At 60.2% G+C, this 21,520-nt stretch overlaps 1 protein-coding gene across 3 annotated transcripts; it reads left to right on the top strand.

The window, feature by feature from the left end:
- Positions 1–976: 976 nt before the first annotated feature.
- Positions 977–20,916, top strand: LOC119846885 (sacsin-like). 3 transcript variants are annotated; one of them, XM_038381103.2, is made up of 9 exons: positions 994–1,131; positions 1,491–1,521; positions 1,687–1,771; positions 6,104–6,191; positions 6,400–6,511; positions 7,052–7,198; positions 7,435–8,806; positions 9,150–9,238; positions 9,589–20,916. In XM_038381103.2, exons 3-9 carry the CDS (start codon positions 1,734–1,736, stop codon positions 20,388–20,390), a joined length of 12,648 nt encoding a protein of 4,215 aa, XP_038237031.1. In that variant the 5' UTR covers positions 994–1,131; positions 1,491–1,521; positions 1,687–1,733; the 3' UTR covers positions 20,391–20,916. The 3 variants fall into 3 exon arrangements, with proteins under 3 accessions (XP_038237033.1, XP_038237031.1, XP_043357082.1); XM_038381105.2 differs by lacking the exon at positions 1,687–1,771 and having other exon boundaries at positions 977–1,131; XM_043501147.1 differs by lacking the exons at positions 994–1,131; positions 1,687–1,771 and adding an exon at positions 1,177–1,194.
- Positions 20,917–21,520: the final 604 nt, after the last annotated feature.

Here is a 21,520-nt window from a genome sequence, read left to right as displayed (position 1 = left end):
AGCCGAGGGGCTCGCTGGCCTGTGGCCCTGTGGTTGGGGGGATCGCTGGGTCCTTTGCCTGGCTGCAGTGGGGCGGTGGGTCAGCGCCAGAGGTGTCACCCGGCTGGGGAGATTTGGGGGGTTACAGGAGGATGCACATTGGGGAGTGTAAGGGAAACAAGCTCCCTGTGCTCCCAGCACCCCCTTCGGGCCCACAAGCTGAGGGGAGGGGCCCAGGTGCCCCAATTCCTGCCCAAGGCACCGACCACCCCTTCCTGCCCTGATGGAGCCGGCTGGACGCGGCACTTGGGTTTAGTTTTTGTCGGGGGGGGGGACAGATTGTCACTTTGGTCCCCCATCCCTCACCACATCCATGGGCCCCCATTGGTACCCCCATCCACCACTCACCCTCCACTGACTCCACTCCACCAGCCCCCAACCTCCGTACTGATACCCTATCCCCTGCCCCACTCATCCGCCCACTGACTCCACACCACACCCCCCAGCCCACAACCTCCCCACTGATATCCCCATTCCCTGCCCCACTCAGCTCCACTGATTGCCCCACACCCCACCAGCCCCATTGATACCCCCATCCCCTGCCCCACTCATCCGCCCACTGACTCCTTCCCGCACTCCACCAGCCCCCAACGTCCCCACTGATAACCCCTACCCCACTTATTCACCCACTGACTCCACCCCACCAGCCCCCAACCTCCCCACTGATACCCCCATCCCCTGCCCCACTTACCCCCCACCCCACCAGCCCCCACTGACTCTTCCCTATACACTGCCCCACTGAGCCCCATAACCCCATCTAGAGACCCCTACGACCCTTCCCTCTTCCCCACTGACTCCCACCCCCCCGGACCGTACCCCACTTCACCTGCCGCATCACCCCCCACTGCCCCTGTCCCCTCCCCTCGCCCCTGCACCGCCCGCGCAGCGTGTCCGCTAGAACCTGAATCGAAACCGAATTGTGTCTGAGGAATCGAAACGGGGCGTGGCGACCTCGGGGATGCGGAGCGGGCGCCATAAAACCAGAGAAGCCGGGGGGCTGGGTTTCCTTCGCAAGGGTCCCAGTGCCCCCTCCGGACTCCCTCGGCAGCACCGACCTCCGCCGGCCCTGGCCCCAGCCCAAGGGCGAGTGAGGTGGGAACCAGCCGGGACCTGGGGGACAGGACTCCTGGGTTCTCTCCTGGCTCTGCGAGGCGGGTGGGAGCTAGGACTCCTGCGATCCCCTCGCCGGCTTTCCTCCTGACCTTCTGGATGACCCAACCCCCTGCCCCGCTCCGTGCCTCAGTTTCCCTTTCCCACCCAGTGTCTGTTTCGATCGGGAGGGCTTTGGGGGCAGGGACCAGCTCTTGCCCTGTGGGTGAGGAGCACCTGCTGCGACGAGACCAGCGTTCAGCTGGGGTCTCATATGCACCCGGCTATGCCAGTGGGCAGGGGTGGGGGTGTTGGGTTTACGTCCATGTGTTTAATTCTCTGTTCTGTTTTCTGTTCTGCAGATTTCTCCATGGCAGCGACAGAGCCAAAGAGGTGTGTGCTGGGCACTTGGGGGGAGGGAGCGCTGGGCGTTTGGGTTGGGGGGCAGGCACTGGGCCTTTGGTTGGGGGCGGGTGCTTTTGGGTAGGAAGGTGCTGGGCGTTGTTGCGGGGGAGCAGATGGGGCTGGAATAACTCAGATTTGGCTGCTCTCACTCAGGCCAGGGAAAGCGGGGACCCCTGGAGATGGGATAACTAGCCAGGCAGATGATGCCTTTCTCCCAGGGTGACAGCACCTCCATCAGGTTTGTGCGGGTAGCACCAGGCTGGGATAACAGCTGCCTGAGGCAGAACCCCCGGGGCTCATAAGAACGGCCAGACTAGGTCGGACAAAAGATCCATCCAGCCCAGTGTCCTGTCTTCCAACAGCGACCAGTGCCAGGTGCCCCAGAGGGAATGAACAGAACAGGGAATCATCAAGTGATCCATCCCCTGTTGTTCACTCCCAGCTTCTGTCAAACAGAAGGCTCGGGACACCATCCCTGCCCATCCTGGCTAATAGCCATTGATGGACCTATGCTCCATGAATTTATCTAGTTCTTTTTTGAACCCACATTAAGTCTTGGCCTTCACAACATCCTCTGGCAAGGAGTTCCCAGGTTGACTGTGCACTGGGGGTGAAGAAATACTTCCTATTGTTTGTTTTAAACCTGTTGCCTACTCATTTCATTCGGTGACCCTTAGCTCTTGCGTTATGAAAAGGAGTAAACAACACTTCCTGATTTACTTTCTCCCCACCAGTCATGATTTTATAGACCTCTATCATATCCCCCCTGAGTTGTCTCTTTTCCAAGCTGAAAAGTCCCAGTCTGATTAATCTCTCCTCATATGGAAGCCATTCCACACCCCTCATCATTTTTGTTGTCCTTTTCTGAACCTTTTCTAATTCCAATGTATCTTTTTTGAGATGGGCGACCACATCTGCACGCAGGATTCGAAATGTGGGCCTACCATGGATTTATATAGAGGCAACATGATATTTTCTGTCCTATTTTCTATCCCTTTCTTAATGATTCCCAACCTTCTGTTTGCTTTTTTGACGGTCGCTGCACATTCAGTGGCTGTTTTCAGAGAACTCTCCACAATGACTCCAAGATCTCTCTCCTGCGTGGTAACAGCTAATTTAGACCCCATCATTTTCTATGTATAATTGGGATGATGTTTTCCAATGTCCATTACTTTGCATTTATCAACATTGAATTTCATCGGCCATTTTGTTGCCCAGTCACCCAGTTTGGTGAGATCCCTTTGTAGCGCTTCACAGTCTGCCTGGGACTTAACTATCTTGAGTAGTTTTGTATCATCTGCAAATTTTGCCACCTCATTGTTTGCCCCTTTTTCCAGATCGTTTATGAATATGTTAAATAGGGCTGGGCCCAGTACAGACCCCTGGGGGGCACCACTATTCATAGGCGCTGTCTTCCCCCGTTTCCCGTGAGTGCTTGACCCCCGCTCTGCCCCTGGCCCCGCCCTCACTCCACCCCTTCTATGAGGCCCCGCCCCACCTCTTCCAACCCCTTCCCCAAAGTCCTTGCCCCGGCCCCGCCTCTTCCCCTGAGAACGCTATGTTTCCGCTCCTGCCCCCCCCCCCGAGCGTGCTAACAGCTGTTTGCTGCTGGCCAGGTGGGAAACACTGGGAGGTAGGTCAAGGAGTGGGGACGCAGTGCACTTGGGGGGGAGGAGGATGTAGGGCAGGGGGGAGGGGAACTTGGCTGGCAGTGGGTGCAAAGCACCCACTAATTTTTCCCCATGGGTGCTCCAGCCCCACAGCACACACAGAGTCGGCACCTGCCATAAATATAAAGGGAAGGGTAACAACCTTTATGTATGTAGGAACATAAAATCCCTCCTGGCCAGAGGTACAGAATCACTTTACCTGTAAGGGATTAAGAAGCTCAAATAACCTGGTTGGCACCTGACTAAAAGGATCAATAAGAAAAGAAGATACTTTCAAATCAGGAGAGGTGGGGGGAGAGGTTTTGTTTGTGTTCTCTTTGTTGTTCCCTCTCCAGACAGAGAGAGAGACCAAGCAGGTAAAGTATCTTCTGAACATACCTGAAACATACCTGAAATGATACATCTAAAATGACAGAAATTGTAAGTAAAGGCAAGGAAATGCGTTAGATTATCTTTTGTTTTAGCTTGTGAATTTTCCCTATGCTAAGAGGGAGTTTTATTCCTGTTTTTTGTAACTTTGAAGCTGAGCCTAGAGGGGAATCCTCTGTGTTTTAAATATTTTCATTACCCTGTAAAGTTACCTTCCATCCTGATTTTTGCAGGTGTGATTTTTACTTTTTTTTTTTTAAGAAGAAAACATACCTAAAAGTTGTTACCCTTCCCTTTATATTTATGACAGCACCTATGCCACTATTTACCTCTCTCCATTCTGAAAACTGACCATTTATACCTATCCTTTGTTTCCTATCTGTTAACCAGTTACCAAACCATAAGAGAACCTTCCCTCTTATCCCATGGCAGCTTATTTTGCTTAAGAGACTTTGGTGGGGGACCTTGTCAAAGGCTTTCTGAAAATCTAAGTATATTATATCCACTGGATCTCCCTTGTCCACATGCTTGTTGACCCCCTCAAATAATTCTAGTAGGTTGGTGAGGCATGATTTCCCTTTACTAAAACCATGTTGACTCTTCCTCAACAAATTATGTTCATCTATATGTCTGACAATATTGTTCTTTACTATAGTTTCAAGCAGTTTGCTTGGTACTAAAGTCAGGCTTACAGGCCTGTAATTGCCGGGGTCACCTTTGGAGCCCTTTTTAAAAATTGGAATCACATTAGCTATCCTCCAGTCATTTGATGCAGAAGCTGATTTAAATACCAGGTTACAGACAACAGTTATTAGTCCTGCAACTTCACATTTGAGTTCCTTCAGAACTCTTGGGTGAATGCCATCTGGTCCTGGTGACTTATTGCTGTTTAATTTATCAATTTGTTTCAAAACCTTCTCTAATGACACCTCAATCTGGGACAATTCCTCAGATCTGTCTCCTAAAAAGGATGGCTCGGGTTTGGGAATCTCCCTCACATCCTCAGCTGTGAAGATCGATGCAGATAATTCATTTAGTTTCTCTGCACTGGCCTTATCCTCCTTAAGTGCTCCTTTAGCACCTTGATTGTCTAGTGGCCCCATTGGTTGTTTAGCATGCTTCCTGCTTCTGATGTACTTAAAAAAAAAATTTGCTATTACTTTTTGAGTCATTGGCTATCTGTTCCTCAAATTCTTTTTTGGCCTTCCCAATTGTATTTTTACACTTCATTTGCCAGAGTTTATGCTCCTTTCTATTTTCCTCACTAGGATTTAACTTCCACTTTTTAAAGGATACCTTTTTGCCTCTCACTGCTTCTTTTACTTTGTTGTGTAGCCATGGTGGCTCTTATTTGGTTCTCTATGTTTTTTAATTTGGAGTATACATTTCAGTTAAACCTCTATTATAAGGTCTTTAAAAAGTTTCCACACAGCTTTCAGGGATTTCACTTTTGGCATGGCACCCTTTAATTTCTGTTTCACTAACCTCCACATTTTTGTGTAGTTCCCCTTTCTGAAATTAAATGCTACAGTGTTGGGCCACTGTGTTTTCCCCACGACACAGACATTAAATTTAATTATACTATGGTCACTATTACCAAGCGGTCCAGCTATATTCACCTCTTGGACCTGATCCTGTGCTCCACTTAGGACTAAATCAAGAATTGCCCCCCCTCTGGTGGGTTCCAGGATCAGCTGCTCCAAGAAGCAGCCATTTAAGGTGTCAAGAAACTTTATCTCTGCATCCTGTCCCGAGGTGATATGTACCCAGTCAATATGGGGCTAATTGAAATCCCCCATTATTATTGAGTTTTTTATTTTTATAGCCTCTCTAATCTCCCTGAGCATTTCGCAGTCATTATCACCATCCTGGTCAGGTGGTCAGTAATCTATCCCTACCGCTATATTCTTATTCGAGCGTGGAATTACTATCCACAGAGATTCTCTGGTACAGTTTGGTTCATTTAAGATTTTTACTTCATTTGATTCTATGCTTCCTTTCACATCTAGTGCCACTCCCCCACCAGCACGACCTGTCCTGTCCTTCCGATATATTTTGTACCTGGTTTTACTGTGTCCCACTGATTATCCTCATTCTACCAAGTTAGGGGTCTGGAGGCAGGGAGGGGGTGGTTGGTTCTTAAGGCAGTGCTGCCCTCTGGTGGTCAGAGAGGAGATCGCAGCCGAGCCTGGGCACCCCATGGAGGGAGGGCGGGGGGTGGGGGCTGATGGACCCAGGGACACGCATTGGTGGGAGGACAGACAGCAATTGGGGGCTGTGGGGTGTGTTTATGATGAAGCAGGAGCCCCTGAGGATGGCTCAGTGACCCCTCCCATCAGCAGGGAGCAGGATATCGGGGCAGATGGGCCTGTGGGTGTGATCGAGGGGGCAGGATACCAGGGTAGGTGGGCCCATGGGGCTGATCCAGGGGGCAGGGAGGGGGTGGGATACCGGGGTAGATAGGTCTGTCTTGGGGGATGGATGGGAGATTTCTCCTGGTGAGTGACGTGTGTCTTTCTCCCCCCCCACAGGCGAGGGTTCCATCAGAGGCCCCCCCCCTTCCTCAAATACCTGCAGAGCATCCTGCGCAAGTACCCAGACGGGGGGCAGATTCTGAAGGTGAGTGCTGGGTTGGGGAGTTCACAGCAGGACCCCCCCCCCCCCGCTCCAACCACTAGACCCCACTCCCCTCCTAGAGCTGGAGATAGAACCCAGGAGTCCTGGTTCCCCTACTCAGTGGAGCCATGTGCCCAGGCTGGGGGGCTGGTCATGAGCTGGGGTGGGGTGGGATCTGTGCTGATCTGCACCGCCTCCCCTTCCCCCCCAGGAGCTGATCCAGAACGCGGATGATGCGGGGGCCACGGAGGTGATCTTCCTGTGCGACGAGCGCCACTATGGGACCCAGAGCCTGGCTGTGGGGGGGCTGCAGCAAGCACAGGGTATGAGGGGGCAACAGCCGAGGGGGCTGAGGGCGACAGACCTGGGGAAGGGATTTGTGATAGGTGATGGTAGGGGGTCCTGGGGGGCCTGGCAGGACCGGAGGGGCATGTGTGAGGAAATGGGAGTGGATGGGGGGGCTAGAGGGCCTTGGGGGGATGGGAGCTAGGGAATCAAGGGTCCTGCCTCTTGTACAATATCTAGTGGGGCTGCGGGTCCTGCCCCTCACACGGTGTTGGGGAGACAAGTTAGGGGATCAAGGTCCCACATCTCATGTGGTGTCTCAGGGGGAGCTGGGGTGATTGGGCCCCCGCCCCCCACGTGGTGTCTGGGGGGGTCGGGCCCCCGCCCCTCACATGGTGTCTGGGGGGGTCGGGCCCCCGCCCCTCACATGGTGTCTGGGGAGATTGGGGAGGTCAGGGCCCCGCCCCTCACGAGCTGTCTGGGGGGATCGGGGGGGAGATCAAGGCCCCAGCCCCACCCCTCACGTGCTGTCTGGGGGGATCAGGGCCCTGCCCCTCACACGCTGTTCCTTGCTCCAGGCCCGGCGCTGGTGGCCTACAACGATGGGCTGTTCTCGGATGCCGACTGGGACGGGATCCAGAGCACAGGTGACAGCCACAAGCTGCATGACCCTGGCACCGTCGGCCACTTCGGTCTGGGCTTCAACTCCGTCTATCACTTGACAGGTGAGAGCCCTGGGGGCAGGGACCTCACTGCGCCCAGCACCGGGGGTGGGTCCCTGTGAGGGCTCTGAGGGTCTGGGTCACAGCCGGGGCGGTCTCTGAGGAAGTTCGAGGGGATCTGAGTCACAGCCCGAGGGGCTCTCTGCGGGAACTCGGCGGGTTCTGGGTCACAACTGTGGGAGTTCTGGGGGAGCTCGGGGGGTGCTGGGGCTCCCCGTCTCACTCCCCTCTCCCTGCAGACCTGCCGGCGGTGCTGAGCGGCCCCTGGCTGGGCATGCTGGATCCGCAGCGGGTGGCACTGGTGGACGGCGGGCAGCAGTGGCACCTGGAGGAGGCGGCGGAGCTGGCTGACCAGTTCGCGCCCTTCTGGGGGGCGCTGGAGGCCATGGGGCATGGCAAGGGGGCCCCAGCGGCCAGCCGCTTCCCCGGCACTCTCTTCCGCTTCCCACTGCGCCATGAACCCTCCGGTGTCTCGGACAACCTGTACAGCTCCGAGCGCGTGCGCCAGCTCTTCCTGGCCTTCGTCCACGACGCCCCCACCTGCCTCCTCTTCCTCCGCCACGTCCGGCGCCTGGCCCTGAGGATGGTGGATGGCCAGGGGGCCACCACGGAGCTGCTGGAGACCATGGCCACCCCGCGCCCGCTCAATGGGCCGGACTTGGTCCAGGACAAGGTGGCCGCAGTGGCGCTGACCATTGCAGCCTGCATCAAGGCCGTGGCTGTGTGTGGCACAGCAGCCGAGGGGGACGCACAGCGCGAGTGGCTGGTGGTCTCGGCCGTGCCAACCGAAGGTGCCTTCCCAGAGCTGGCGGAGCTGGCGGGTGCGCTGGGGAGCTTGCCCGACGTGGCTTTGGCATACCCGCTGCGTGGCGGCTGCGCCGGGCACCTCTGCTGCTTCCTGCCACTGCCGGCCATGGAGGAGAATACCACAGGGCTCCCTCTCCACATCAACGCCCCCTTCCACCTGACGGACGACCGGCGGCATGTCCAGTGGGCTGAAGAAGACCGTGGCCTGGACCGCGCCGCCCGGTGGAACCAGCTGCTGACCGAGGAGGTGCTGCCACTTGCCTACTGCCAGGCCGTCGTGGTGGCGGCAGCTTGTCCCGGCGACCCCTATGGCGCCTGGCCCGACCCGGAGTTGAGCCAGCACCAGCAGCGCTACCGGAACCTGGCGGAACGGATCTGCCAGCAGCTGTGGGGCATGGAAGCCCTGGTGCCGGCCGGCCAACCCGGCACACGCCGGCTCCGAGCCACGGACGCCGTGTTCCTGCCACAGAACGGGGCCGGTGAGGCCACACTCCGGGTGCTGGAGGACACCCTGGTGCAGGCGGGCGAGCCGCTGGCCATGGTGCCAGCCCACGTGCGGCGGGCGCTGGCTGCGGGTGGCCCAGCGGTGAAGGTGGCCACGCCGGCCTATGTGCGAAAGGTCCTGGGCCGTGTGGGTCCTGCCCGATACCCGGCCAACAAGCGGCTGCTGCTGGAGTACGTGGCTGGAGACAAGCGCTACGGGGAGCTGGCAGGCCTGGAGCTACTCCCACGTGCTGATGGAGGCTTTGCCTGCTTTGGGGGTGCCGGCAGCACGGTCTACGCCGACAGCAAGGCCTTCCCCAGGTAAGAGAGCCCCCGGCCCCTCCACCCGCCTCCCAGGCCAGAGCACACCCAGTGAGCGCGGCTCTCCCAGCCCACGGCACCTCCATGCCGGCAGGGAGGGCAGGCCTGGGAAAGGCAGGTTCTGTTGGGAGCCAGGCTGAGACGCAGGGATCTGGTTCACGCCAGGGCCACCAATCAGCCCCTGGAACGGGGAATCCAATGCCCCAGCCCCCTGAGCCATCCAGTCCCTGCTGTGGGGCCAGATGGGAGCTGGTGCCACCTAGAGGGGAAAGGCCCAGGCCCCATTCCCTGCCGCCTCCCCCCACGCCCTACTGTCTTAACTCTCTGAATTCCTGGTTTCCAGGATCCTGCTCCCTGGTCTGGCTGACAGTTTTCTGCCGGAGGATCTGACACCCGCCCTGCTGAGTCACCTACACCGGATCGCGGAGCAGGGTAAGTGGGAACCGTCCGTCCTTGGGTGCCTGTCTCTGCCCGGTGTGCCTGGGGCAATAGGAATGTTGCTGGCGGCTGTTACCCAGCCCCCACACCCCAGCCGAGAGGCAGCCCTATCTCAGCGCCTGGCGAGGGGATCCCAAATATACCCAGCCCCCACGCCCCACACCAGAGGGGCTGTATCCAAGTCCCGAGTGAGGGGTCCCCGTATAACCAGCCGCCTGCACCCCACCCCAGAGGTGGCTGCACTTCCTGTGGACTATAGTCCGCTGCTCTGGGTTTGCCTGTGGGACCGGGTGCCGATGCGGTTCCGGTCCGGCTGTGATCCCGGGTCTCTCTGGTGTTTGCAGGGCTGTTCAGGAACTTCGTCTCGCTGGACCCGGCTGTCATTAAGCAGAACCTGAAGGGCGCCCTCCCCGTGGACTGGTTCAAAGGCGGCTCTGCCCACGTCACTTGGTGCCCGGGCAACCACCCCCACCAGCCTCCCCGCCAGTGGCTGGCTGCCTTCTGGGACTTCCTACAGCACCATGCCCACTCCCTGGCGCTGTTTGAGGGCCACCCGCTCATCCCCCTCACCCCCCTGGGCAAAGGCACCCATTGCCTCCAGCTGGCGCGGCCCTCTTCCATGCCCACGCTGCTGTTCCGGACCTGGGAGGGGCGCAGCCTCACTGAGGATGAATCTGGCGTTCTGGAGGCTCTGGGCTGCACGGTGATCCACAATTGGGACCCAGCGCTCTGGCACCGCCAGCTGATAGACTACGTCCTGGTGCCCACAGCCAGCAACGCACTGAGGGCCTTTAACCACCTGGGCGTGGTGGGCGTGGCTGCCCGGCTGGGCTCCCTGCCCCCGGATCGCGGCAGGATCCTCTGCCAATTTCTCTCCCAGGCTCCTGCTTCTTCCCTCTCTGCCCGGGAAGCCATGGTGCTGGGCAGCTTGCCCATCTTCCTGAAGACACCCTCCATCTTGCCGCCTTGCCCGGCTGGGCTGGTGCCATCTGGCACCTACCAAGCTTTGGAGAGGAGCACAGTGCCGGAAGTACCCGAAGACCTGGTGCTGCCGGAGCCGGTGCTGCGGTGCCGGGACGAGGCGGACCGCCGGCTTTTGCTCCAGACCCGGGACAGCTTGCTTGGCGCAGCAGAGCTGGCGTTGCTGGTGGTGAGGGCGGTGAAGAAGGGGGTGTACGCCAAGCGGGCGCCAGATGCTGAGCGGCTCATGCTGTGGGTGCTGCGGCACGGGGATGCCCTCTTCGGGTACAGCAAAAAACTGCAGACTCTGTGTGAGGAGCTGGCCTTCATTGACTGCGGCGGGACCCTGGCATGTGCCAATGAGCTCTTCGACCCCCAAAACACGATTTTCCAGGCTTTGCTGGGTCCCCGGTGCTTCCCACCCATGGCTTTCCGGGAGGCGGCCGTGCTCCGGTCCCTCTGTGTCCTGGGGCTGAAAACCAGTGAGACAGCCATCACCCCAGACCACATGCTAGAGGCTGCCCAGGAGGTGGGCCGGCTCCAGCAGGCCAGAGACGCCTCCGGGGCCATGGCCAAATCCCGAGCATTGATCGAGCTGTGCAACCGGACTGCGGTACTAGGCCGGTTCTGCCAGAAGAAGCTGCAGCAGCTGCGGGACCTGGCCTGGGTGCCCGCCACCGACCCAACCGAGCGCCAGCCGAATGGACCTTTCCTTCCCCCGGAGAGGCTGCGATTGGCCGGTTACACTGACCTGGTGGGGCTGGCGATGCCGCTGACTGACGTCTTCAGGGAGCCGGCCGAGGAGAAGCTGGGGCTGAGCCGGCCGCCCCCCCTCAAGAAGGTGCTGGTGAACCTGCTGCTCCTGGCACAGGGGGACCAGCCCAAAGACATCAGGACGCTGATGCCGAAGCTTCACATCATCTACCAGCACATGCAGCAGAATCTGGGGCGGTTTCAGGTGGCGTTGTCCCACGCTATCATCTGGACCGGCAATGGATTCTCCGTCCCAGCCAAGGTGGTGCTGGCCTACCCTGACAACCTGGACTTGAGCTGCCTGGTGCCAAGGGTCCCCCAGGAGTTTCTGCCTTACCGCCGGCTCTTCCTGGCCTGGGGGGTGCGGGCCGTGGTGGGCGAGGAGGAGCTGAGCCAGGCCCTGTGCCAGCTGGGGAAGGAGATTGAGGGCCGTGCCGGAGGTGGCACCGAGGCGGAGCTGCGGCTGACGGTGGCCATCCTAGACTGGCTGAAAAGCAGAGGGTACCGGGGCAACGGAGACCTGCCAGTTCCGGTGCAGGCTCCGGGAGGATCCGGCTTCACTCTGCGACCAGCTTTGTCGGCCCTGTATTGCGACATTGACCGGGCCAGCCTGGCAGATCTGGAAGGTGATGACGCTGAGTTGGCCGTGGTGCATGAGGCGGTGGCGCCGGCTACGGCCACCTTCCTGGGGGTGGCGCTGCTGAGCACGCGGGTGCTGCAGCCACAGCTGTTTGAGGCGTGGGGGCCCTCGGAGCCCATCACCATGCGGATCTGGAACATCCTGCGGGAGTATACAGAAGAGGCTGACCTCTTCAAAGAGCTGATACAGAACGCGGAGGATGCTGGTGCCAGGGCATGCTCTTTCCTGCTGGATCTGCGGCACCATGGCAGTGGCACGGCCGGGCTGCTGGATCCTGGCATGGCCTCCTGCCACGGCCCGGCCCTCTGGGCCTACAATGATGCAGCCTTCACCCAGGAAGACTTAGTCAACATCATCCGGGTGGGAGCCGCCACCAAGGAAAAGCAGGAGGGCAAGATCGGCAGGTTCGGTCTGGGCTTCAACACCGTCTACCACGTGACCGATGTGCCCTCAGTGCTGAGTGGCAGAAGCCTCTTGATCTTCGACCCCAACGTCACCCACCTGCGCAAGCACATCCCCAACCCGGCCTGCCCCGGCATCCGGCTGGACTTGCGCCAGCGCCCGGCCACGCTGAGCACTTTCGCCGAGCAGTTCCGACCTTACCGGGGCTTGTTTGGGTTCCAAACGCAGGAGCCGTTCGACTTTCCAGGAACGCTCTTCCGCCTACCTTTCCGCACCGAGGAGGAGGCCCGGGAGTCGCAGATCAGCCAGGTGGCTTTTGGCATCGACCGTGTCGAGAGGCTCCAGAGCGGCTTCCGGGACTTTTGCCACCTCTTGCTGCTCTTCCTACATGGGGTGCGGGAGGTGTCACTGAAGCGCCTTTCCAATGAGGCCCCCTCCCCGGAAGCCACCCAGCCGCTGGCCACGCTGTTCCGGGAGCGGATCAAGAGCCTTGAGGATGCTGGAGACTCCAGGATGGGCCTGTCCAGCATCGAACAGCTGACGGTACAGTGGGAGTTGGACATCACCATCAGCCGTTACCTGGTACATACCTGCCAGGGCACCGGAGAGTCCCTGGTTCTGTTTCAGCAGGGGATGCGGGACGGGACCAAGCCCTCGCCCCCCAGTGCTGGAGTGGCTCTGCCGCTCGCCCTCACTGAGCCGGGGAAGTGGGCTCCACATCTGGACGGCTTTGAAGGGCACGTCTTCTGCTTCCTGCCCCTGCCCATTGCCTCCGGCCTCCCAGTTCACCTACACGGGGCCTTCGCCGTCCTCTCCAATCGCAAAGGACTCTGGGATGCCACAGCCAAGGGCGAGTGGAACTGGGCGCTGCTGCGCGACGCAGTGCCGGCTGCCTGGCTCCAAGCGCTGAGCCTGCTCCGAGACATGCACCAGGAGGGTGAGCTGGAGGACTATGAATACCACACCTTCTGGCCGGATGCCGGCAAAGCCAGGCATCCCTTCACCGAGGCCGTGAAGGCCTTCTACCATGCACTGGCCAATGGGCGGGACCTGGCGCTGTTCTCCGATGGCCAGCAATGGTGCACCATGAACAACGCCTGCTTCCTGGACTTCACCATCACCCATAACATGCGGGTGGGGCAGACAGCCGCCAGGGTCTTTGCAAACTTTCTGCCGGAGCCCCTCCTGGCCGTGCAGCTGCCAAACTGGGTGAGATTTGGGTTCCAGGCCAGTGGCCAGGAGGACACCCTGCTGCCCAAGACCTATGATTGGGTGAGGTTCTACCAGGAGATTGTGTTTGCCAACATGGGCATGCTGGACGCACCTGACCGTGACACCTTGATTCTCCACGCCCTGGACATGAGCGATGCCACGGTAGACCAGCTGCTGGCCTCTGTGTCCTGCATCCCTACCACCCCCCGAGGGGAGCTTCAGCCAACTGGGAAGCTGGTGCACCCCCAGGGCAGAGCCGCCCCGCTGTACGACCCCCAGGATGGGCGATTCCCCACTGGGACTGGCTTCCTGGCACCGGAGAGGCTGCTGAGGCTGGAGTGGCTGGGCATGGCCAAGGACATGGTGCCGATGAAGGAGCTGATGGAGCGGGCCCGCACTGTGCAGGCTCTCTGGCAGCGTGACTGGCAGCAGGGATGCCGGAGAACCTGCTGCATCCTGGAGCTGCTGGAGCAGCTGTTGAAACAGGGTTCGGACAACACTGCCCAGGTGGCCTTCCGTGCCATACCCTTCCTGCCGGCTGCCTTGCCTGGTGCCCGCCATGAGCTCTGCCGGCCCACCGATCTCTACCACCACAAGTACAGGAGTCTGGTGGGGCTGATCCAACCCGTCCTGGCCAGCAAGGACCTGGGAGGGGACTTCACGTTCTCCAAGGCGCTCCAGGACTTCCTGGGGCTGAACCGCAAGCCGCCGGCCGGCATGGTGGTGCGGCAGCTGGCGGAGGCGTGCCAGGGCTCCAACGCCCTGCCCAAGCTGGAGCTGCAGGAGACCGCGCGGCAGTGTTACGCCTACCTGGACAAGCTGCTGAGCAAGCAGCCCACGTGCAAGAAGGAGGTCGCTGAGGAGGCTATGGCATTCTTCTTTGTCCTGGTGGGGGCGCACTTTGTGCCGGTGAAGGCAGTGGCCCGGGGGCTGTCATTCGAGGCCAACCCGTATCTCCACCAGCTGCCACAGGAGTACTTGGGGTTCAAGGCGCTGTGGGAGTGCGTGGGACTGCAGGAGACCTTTGCCTTGGAGAACTACGTGTCAGTGCTCCAGGACCTGGCCAGGAAGACGGCTGGGCAGATCCTGTCCTCAGAGGAGCTGCACTTGGTGCTGAGGCTAGTGACCATCGGGCTGATGGAGGCCTTGCCAGACCGGCAGCCAGTGGGTGCTTATGAAGCTCAGGGCATCTTCTTCCCGGATCAGCAGGGTGTCCTGCGCCCGGTGGCCAAGTTGCATTTCGATGACACACCCTGGCTGCCCCGGGAGGAGGGGATGCCCTTGTGCCATGGCCGGATACCCCGGGAGTTGGCACTGCACTATGGCGTGCCCACCACCAGGCACCGAGCGCTGGTCCAGGGGAAGATCCGGGGGCTGGCGCTGGCGCCGTGGGCGTCAGAGTTTGGCGCCCGGGAGGAGCTGACCGTGCGGCTGCAAAACATCCTGCGGGAATACTCCTCGTCCTCCCGCGACGTGCTGAAGGAGCTGCTGCAGAACGCTGATGATGCTGGCGCCAGCCAGATCCATTTCGTCTGGGACCGGCGCCACCACCCCGCCCAGCGCGTCATCTCCAAGGAGTGGGGCAGCCTGCAAGGCCCCGCTCTCTGCATCTACAATGACAAGCCCCTGACACAGGAGGACATTGAGGGCATCCAGCGGCTGGGTGTGGGGGGCAAAGGTGGGCGGCAGGACAAGACGGGCAAGTACGGACTGGGTTTTAACACCGTCTACCATCTGACGGACTGCCCCGCTTTCATCACGGGCGACAGCGCCCTGGGTGTCTTCGATCCCCATCTCCGCTATGTGCCCACAGCCAACGAGCAGTACCCAGGCTCCATGTTCAGTGTCAATGGGGACTTCAAGAAGACCTTCCCCGACGTCTATGCCACATTCCTGCCCGACCTCTTCGACCTGAGCCGGGGTGTGCTCTTCCGGCTGCCACTGCGGACGGCGGAGGGCGCGGCTGGCTCCCGGGTGTGCCCGCGGGCTATCCACGAAGAGGTCCTGGAGGAGATGCAGGAGGCGCTGGCACAGGAAGCTGAGACCCTGGTGCTGTTCCTTCGCCATCTGAGGACCGTCGTCTTCTCCACGATCACCGAGGGCACAGCGCAGGCACAGGAGCTACTGCGGGTGGAGACGGAGATGGAGGAAGACAGCCTGGCACTGCGAAGGGCATTCCAGGAGCGGCTGAGCCACATGGCTCTGTCAGGCAGTGAGGAGGCAATGCCAGTGAGGGTGGTCTACACCATGAAAGTTAGTCATGGCCGCTCTCAGCCTCCCAGCAGCTGGGGAGTGGTGTGGCAGGTCGGGGTAGACGACGCAGCCAAGGAGGAGTCTCCGGACCCGGAGAGCCTACCGTACGGCGCCGTGGCTGCCTGCCTGGACACAGTCAGGCCTGGCAGGGCCTTCTGCACCCTGCCGCTGCCGCTGAAGACCGGCCTGCCCGTCCACATCAACGGCAACTTCTTGGTGGACTCGGCTCGCCGCGATCTGCGCAAAGAGGATGAGGGGAGGTGGAACACGGCCTGGAATGGCTTCCTGATGCAGCGGCTGCTGGCCCCGCTCTACTGCCGGTTGCTGGATTGGCTGCGGAAGAAGCTGGGGGAGGCGCTGTGCTTCAGCACACTGAAGGCCTGCTGGGTGACACTGGGGCCAAAGTATCTCTGCTACTTCCCAGCAGTGAGGGAGTGTGTGCCCCTGCCCTGGCACCAGCTGGTCAGCCAGGTCTACAAGCTCATTGCGGAGATGCAGCAGCCCCTGATACCCATTTACCAGACAGAGGCTATCTGCCTCCGTGGGCACAGCATGGAGAGGGTGAGAATCACGTGGACTGCGACCGGTGAGGGCTGCCTGCTCCAGGAGCCCTTCTTCCTGCAGCAGGAGGCCCATGACTCCATGAGCCGTGTCCTCCAAAGACTTGAGATGAAACTTGTCCCGGCCTTCCAGGGCCTCCGGCAGATCCACAACGAGTTCGCCAGGGCAGGCGTGAAGGTCCTGACCTTGAATCCTGGATCTCTCCGCTGCTTCCTCAAAGCGCTGCCTCTGGACCCGCCCTGCCGGGTCTCAGAGACTCCCCTGAAGGACCAGTCCAGCTGCTCCCTCCTGATGGAGTTCTGCCTGAAGGAGCTGCAGAAAGGGGACATCGGGGACCTGGAGGGGCTGCCACTCTCCGTGACCCACGACGGCATGCTGCGGCCATTCAGCACCCGGGAGCCGGTGTTCCAGAGCAGAGCCCGCTGCCTCTTCCTGCGGCAGCATCATCAATTCCTTGCCTACCACATCAGCAACAAGTCGCTGCTGCTCCAGGCTGGCTTCCTGAAGGCATTCACCCTGCAGGAGGCAGCTAGGTTCATTCAGGAGGTGCTGGGGCAGTCGGACTGGGCGGCCCAGTCGGCAGAGGCACGGAAGTGGCTGAAGGAGGTGTGGGAGCTCTTCAACAACATGATCTATAAGGCCAATGAATGCAAGGAAGAAGCCATGAGCAAGGCCTTCAGAGAGTTGGTCTCCCTCTTAGAGTACTCGGCCATCCTCCCCATCTGCAGCGACCAACCCGGAGACGAGCGCCTGGTTCCTCTGGTCTCCCTGCCCACCATCATCCATAGTTACTCCAGTGACGTGGAAAAATCCCTGGGCAAGCTTGGCTTTGCCAAGCTGGATACCTGGATGATCCCCCATGAGATCAGCATTCACTGCATCCGCCCACTCCTGCTGCAGACAGACGACCCCGTTTCGGTGCTGAAGCAGCTGGCCACTAGGACGGGTCTCCGTTGGTGCAAGCTGAAGACCTATGAGATTAGGGGGCTGTTGAGGTTCCTCACGCAAAAGGTGAAGGGGCTGGCGCACAACCTGCTGGCTCAGCTCCAGTCCCTGCCCTTGTTCCAGACACATCAGGGGACATGGGTGGCGCTGGCCTTTTACCACAATGTCTACATCCTAGACACCCAGATCCCCAAACTCTTGAAGGACTTCCAGGTCTTGTACCAGCTGGACCAGCAGACTGTCTTGCTCCATGATGACCATCTCTACCGGGAGCTCTCCAAAAGTCTTGGCATTGGCGTCTTGAACGATCTGCAGCAATTTATCAGCCATCTCCTGCCCCATCTGCCCCGTCTCCCTGAATCCCAGCTGCTTGAGGCCTTGAGGCTGCTCTTCATCATCCAAAGCCACTACCTGAAGGAGTACCTAGTGGAGAAGAAGACCATCATCTCGGCCTTCGAGCCCATCAGCTTCATTCGGGACAAGCAGGGGGTCCTGCACCCAGCTTCCTACTTCTACGACAGAGAGGTGCTGCTCTTCCAGATGCTGCGGCTGGACACCAAGTTTGTGCCCGACGCGTTCTTCCAGAAGATGAGGGTGGAGAATTTCAAAGTGAACTCCTTCCTGCGGGATGTGGGCATGAAGAGCGAGATCTCGGAGGACGACTTCGTGGAGTTTGCCACACGGATCGAGCGTCAGGCGGGGCAGGAAGGTGCGGCGGCCAGTGACCTCCCTGCCCAGCGGAAGGCGCTTCTGTCACATCTGCTGTCCCAGCCCAGTGACTCCCTGTCAGACTGCTTCCTGGAGAGAGTCTCGTCCATCCGCTTCCTCACCCCATGGAGGGTGCCGGATGATCTGGGGAACTTCCATCCGCCCTGTGTCCTTCACACACAGCCCGTGGCCCTCAAGGGTGCTCTGGTGGTACCACCGGATGAGGATGTGGCCCTGGTTTGGACGTCTGCCGTGATCCTGGCCCTGCCGTGGGTCTCTTGTATGAAGAACACCTGGTCCGTGCTGGAGCGTTTGGGAGTGCTGCGGGCCGTGCCAGCCACAATGGTCCTGGACAACCTGAAGAACGTGTGCCAGGCACCATGTGAGACCAAGGAAGGGCGGAAAACCCGGACCCGCATCTTCATGCAGACGTACGGCTACCTGGAGCGCAACTTGAGGGGCTTCGACGCTGACTGCCTGGCGGGGCTGCCAGTGGTGCTGGTGAAGGAGGAGCAGGTGGCGGAGGCCAGCGAGGTGGTTTTCTCCTTGTGGCATGAGCAGGAGTTTCGGCCCTATCTCTACACCGTGCCCCCATTGATAGCTGTCTACAGCGAGCTGCTGCAGAAGCTGGGGGTGGATCAGGAGCCCTCTGTCCGGCACTATGCCCGGGTGCTGCGCCGGTTACACCAGGAGACCCAATACAAGGAAACCCTGCAGCCCAACCTCACCAAGACCATCCTGCGGGCCACCCAGCATCTGTTCCAGCTGCTCAGCCAAGAGAAAGCAGACTTCTCTGGCGTGGAAGAGCTTCATCTGCCTTGCACCAATGGGAAGCTCTACCGCTCCAACACCCTGGTCTTCAGCGACTGTGCCCCTGCTCACGTTAGCCAAGCTTTGGGGAGCACCTTCCATTTCCTGGTGGACCTCTCCAGATGCCACCTGCTTTCTCCAGAATACAACCCCTGGAAGCTGTTGCGGCAGCTGCCCCAGCCCCTGAGGCCCCAGCTCCTGTCAGAAATCACGGAGCTGCAGCTGGAGGAGGACTCTCTAGAGCTGTGCCCTTATGGTGAGTTCTGCGAGAGCCGGAACCAGCTCCAAGGCATCCTGGTGTCTCCCGAATTCCGGGAGGGCTTGGCAGCGCTACTGAGGTGGCAGAGATGGGACAAGGAAGAAGAGGCGGAGACGGCCAGGAGGGAGCAGGAGGTGGCTTTCTCCACCGAGCAGCTGGAGGTGGTGTGCTGTGAGAAGATCCAGACGGTGATGTTGCACCGTGGGGAGCGGCTGGAGGGGAGCCATGACTCCCGGGTTGTCCATGTGGTCCTGCATGCCGACGGGAGGCGCCGAGTCTACCTGCTGCATCAGGAGAGGACGGATCTGAGTCAGTCAGTCCAGATCCTGGCCAGCCTGGCCAAGGAAGTGAACAGCATTATGGGAGGGGTGCTGCAGTGGAAATCCATGTCAATCCTCATGCAGATGTTGCCCTGCAGGGACCCCAGCAAAGTGCTCAGTGTGCTGGAGAGGAACAGGGTGCCCTTGCAACCCAGCACCCACTCCAACGCCTACACCCTGCCCAGCCCCGGTACGGAGATCCCCAAGGAGTGGTACGACAGCCTGGACATGAGCATCCTCAACACCTTTGCCCCGGGTGACTACGTGGGTTACCTGGACCCGACGGCACCCGAGGAGCACTACCAGTACGCCGTGGTGGTGGAAGTCCTGTCGGACGGAGTGGTGCCCATGTACCACATCGACCTGGGAGCCGGGCGCCAGGAGGAGGTGAGTGCCAATGACCTATATCAGTTCAAGAGGATCCAGGTGGATGGCTGCGACCGGGTGCTGGTGCCGGTGCTGGACCAGCAGCGGCAGCAGGAGAGGCGGGAAGCCTGGTACTGCCAGTCGCTGGGGCAGGTGAAGGAGGAGGTGGACACCTGCCTGGCCAAGATCTGGGAGCTGCCCAAGGGGGAGCGGGGGAAGGCGGTCCGGCGGCTCTACTTACGCTATCACCCCGACAAGAACATGGGGCAGAAGGAAATGGCTAACGAGGTCTGCAAGTACCTGCGGGAGAGGATCCAGAAGCTGGAGGAGGGCAGGAAGCCCTGGGCAGCAGGCAATCCCAGCAGCCCCCAGGCCTCGGGCAACAGGCGCCACCCAAGTAGCCACCGGGACTTCTCAGCCTCATGGCACAAATGGGACAGGGAGGCCAGGTGCCACTGGCAGAGCCGCAGGGAGTTTACCGGCCAAAGGGACTGTGGTTTCCACTACGATTTCTGGTCCTACCACCGGGCCAAGGCAGGCCGGCGTCCCCATGCCAAGGAGGCCGGGCGCTGGCTCCGGCAGGCCCAGAGCGACCTGCAGGCGGCTGGCCACGATGTGGGGCAGCGCTGCACCAACTGGGTCTTCTACAAGGTGCACCGGGCCGTGGAGAAGGCCCTGGCAGCTGCTGCGTACGACCAGGGGCAGTGCTTTGAGCAGGATCAGACGCTGGCCTCGCTGGCGCAGAAGGTGGCCTGCGAGCCCGGGCTGGAGGGGCTGCCAGCACAAGTGGCTGAACTGCGCCGTCACGGCGTGGATGATAAGACCACGCAGTATCCCAGCTACCACCCCCCGCCCACTATCCCCAACGACGCCTTTCTGGCTGGAGAGGAGCAGGAGGTGCTGCGGCTGGCGCAGGGCCTGCTGGATGTGGTGCGGGCGCACGTGGCCCGGCAGTGAGAGCACCCCCTGGGGGAGGCACCAGGGACTGCACCATAGGGACCAACGCCTACTACTGTTAACAGAAAGGGCAACCTCCTATCAGGGACTGTGCCATCGAGACCTGGCTTCTCCAGCAGTGACAGCGCTCCCTGGGGGAGCCACTGGGGACTGCACCATAGGGACCAGCACCCCCTGGGGTAGCCACCAGGGAATGCATTGTAGGGACCAGAGCCCTCAGGGGGAGCTACGGGGGACTGCACCAGAGGGACCAGAGCCTACTACTGCTAGCAGCAAGGGCAACCCCCTACCACAGACTCTGCCATGGAAACCCGGCTTCTCCAGCAGTGACAGCGCCAGTGGTGGGGGTGGGGGCAGGGGGCTCTGTGGGTGGAGAGTTACCGTCAGGTTGATGATGTAATGGCTTGTGGGGGATGGCCCTGGAGGTAGCTTGACCCTCTCCCCCGGCCCTGCTGTTTGCCTCCTCTCTGCTCCCGCGCTGGCTGGCTTTTTGTATTAGGAGGAATAAACCCAGTTACTCCAGGAACCCAGCGTCCTTGAAGTCATGGTGTCAGCCCTTCACTCCCGGACAGCCCTCTCTTGGGGGTGAGGGGGTAGGTCCTGGCCCCTGCTGGAAGGGATGAGCCCTGCTCTCTGGGAGTGGGTGGGTTCCAGCTGCCCATCCCCCCTCCTGCCGGGGTCCCTTCCCCAAGGCTGGCAGTGACAGAGCTGGGCACTACCTAGGGGTAGGTCCCCCACGGTGCGAGGTGGCTGTGGGGAAAGGGGCTCACACTGCCGTTGGGTTCTGGGGGCTGCTGACCATGAGGCTTCGGGCCCAGCCCCTCTTAGGGTGTCTATCCTGGGGCCCTGCCCTGGGGGGCTTGCTGGATTGCACCATGCTCCAGTTCACTAGGGACCTGCAATGAGTTGATGCATGCCCCAACCTCCATAGGATGGGCACTCCTTCACCATGCCCTGCAGTCAGTACGGGCCAGAGAGACCCGATGTGACGCAGAAGGGACTGAGTGGGGCGGATTGACCTAAGAATGTTGCACGGGAGTTTACTGGGACTGTCTGCATCGGTGATGGGATAGCAGGGGGTGGCTTCACTGGCTGGGACAATACCTGAGCCTGTAAACTGAACCAGGAGG

This window comes from Dermochelys coriacea, chromosome 23 (genome assembly GCF_009764565.3).
Source record: "Dermochelys coriacea isolate rDerCor1 chromosome 23, rDerCor1.pri.v4, whole genome shotgun sequence".
NCBI classification, from domain to species: domain Eukaryota; kingdom Metazoa; phylum Chordata; order Testudines; family Dermochelyidae; genus Dermochelys; species Dermochelys coriacea.
This window is presented reverse-complemented; position numbering and strand designations above follow the sequence as displayed.

Bases quoted from the DNA above. Each gene is read 5' to 3' on its own strand.
- LOC119846885 (XM_038381103.2), top strand. From the start codon at position 1,734: ATGATGCCTTTCTCCCAGGGTGACAGCACCTCCATCAG. The intron at 6,512-7,051 runs GTATGAGGGGGC...TCCTTGCTCCAG, and splicing joins GGGGCTGCAGCAAGCACAGG to GCCCGGCGCTGGTGGCCTAC. The intron at 7,199-7,434 runs GTGAGAGCCCTG...CTCTCCCTGCAG, and splicing joins CTCCGTCTATCACTTGACAG to ACCTGCCGGCGGTGCTGAGC.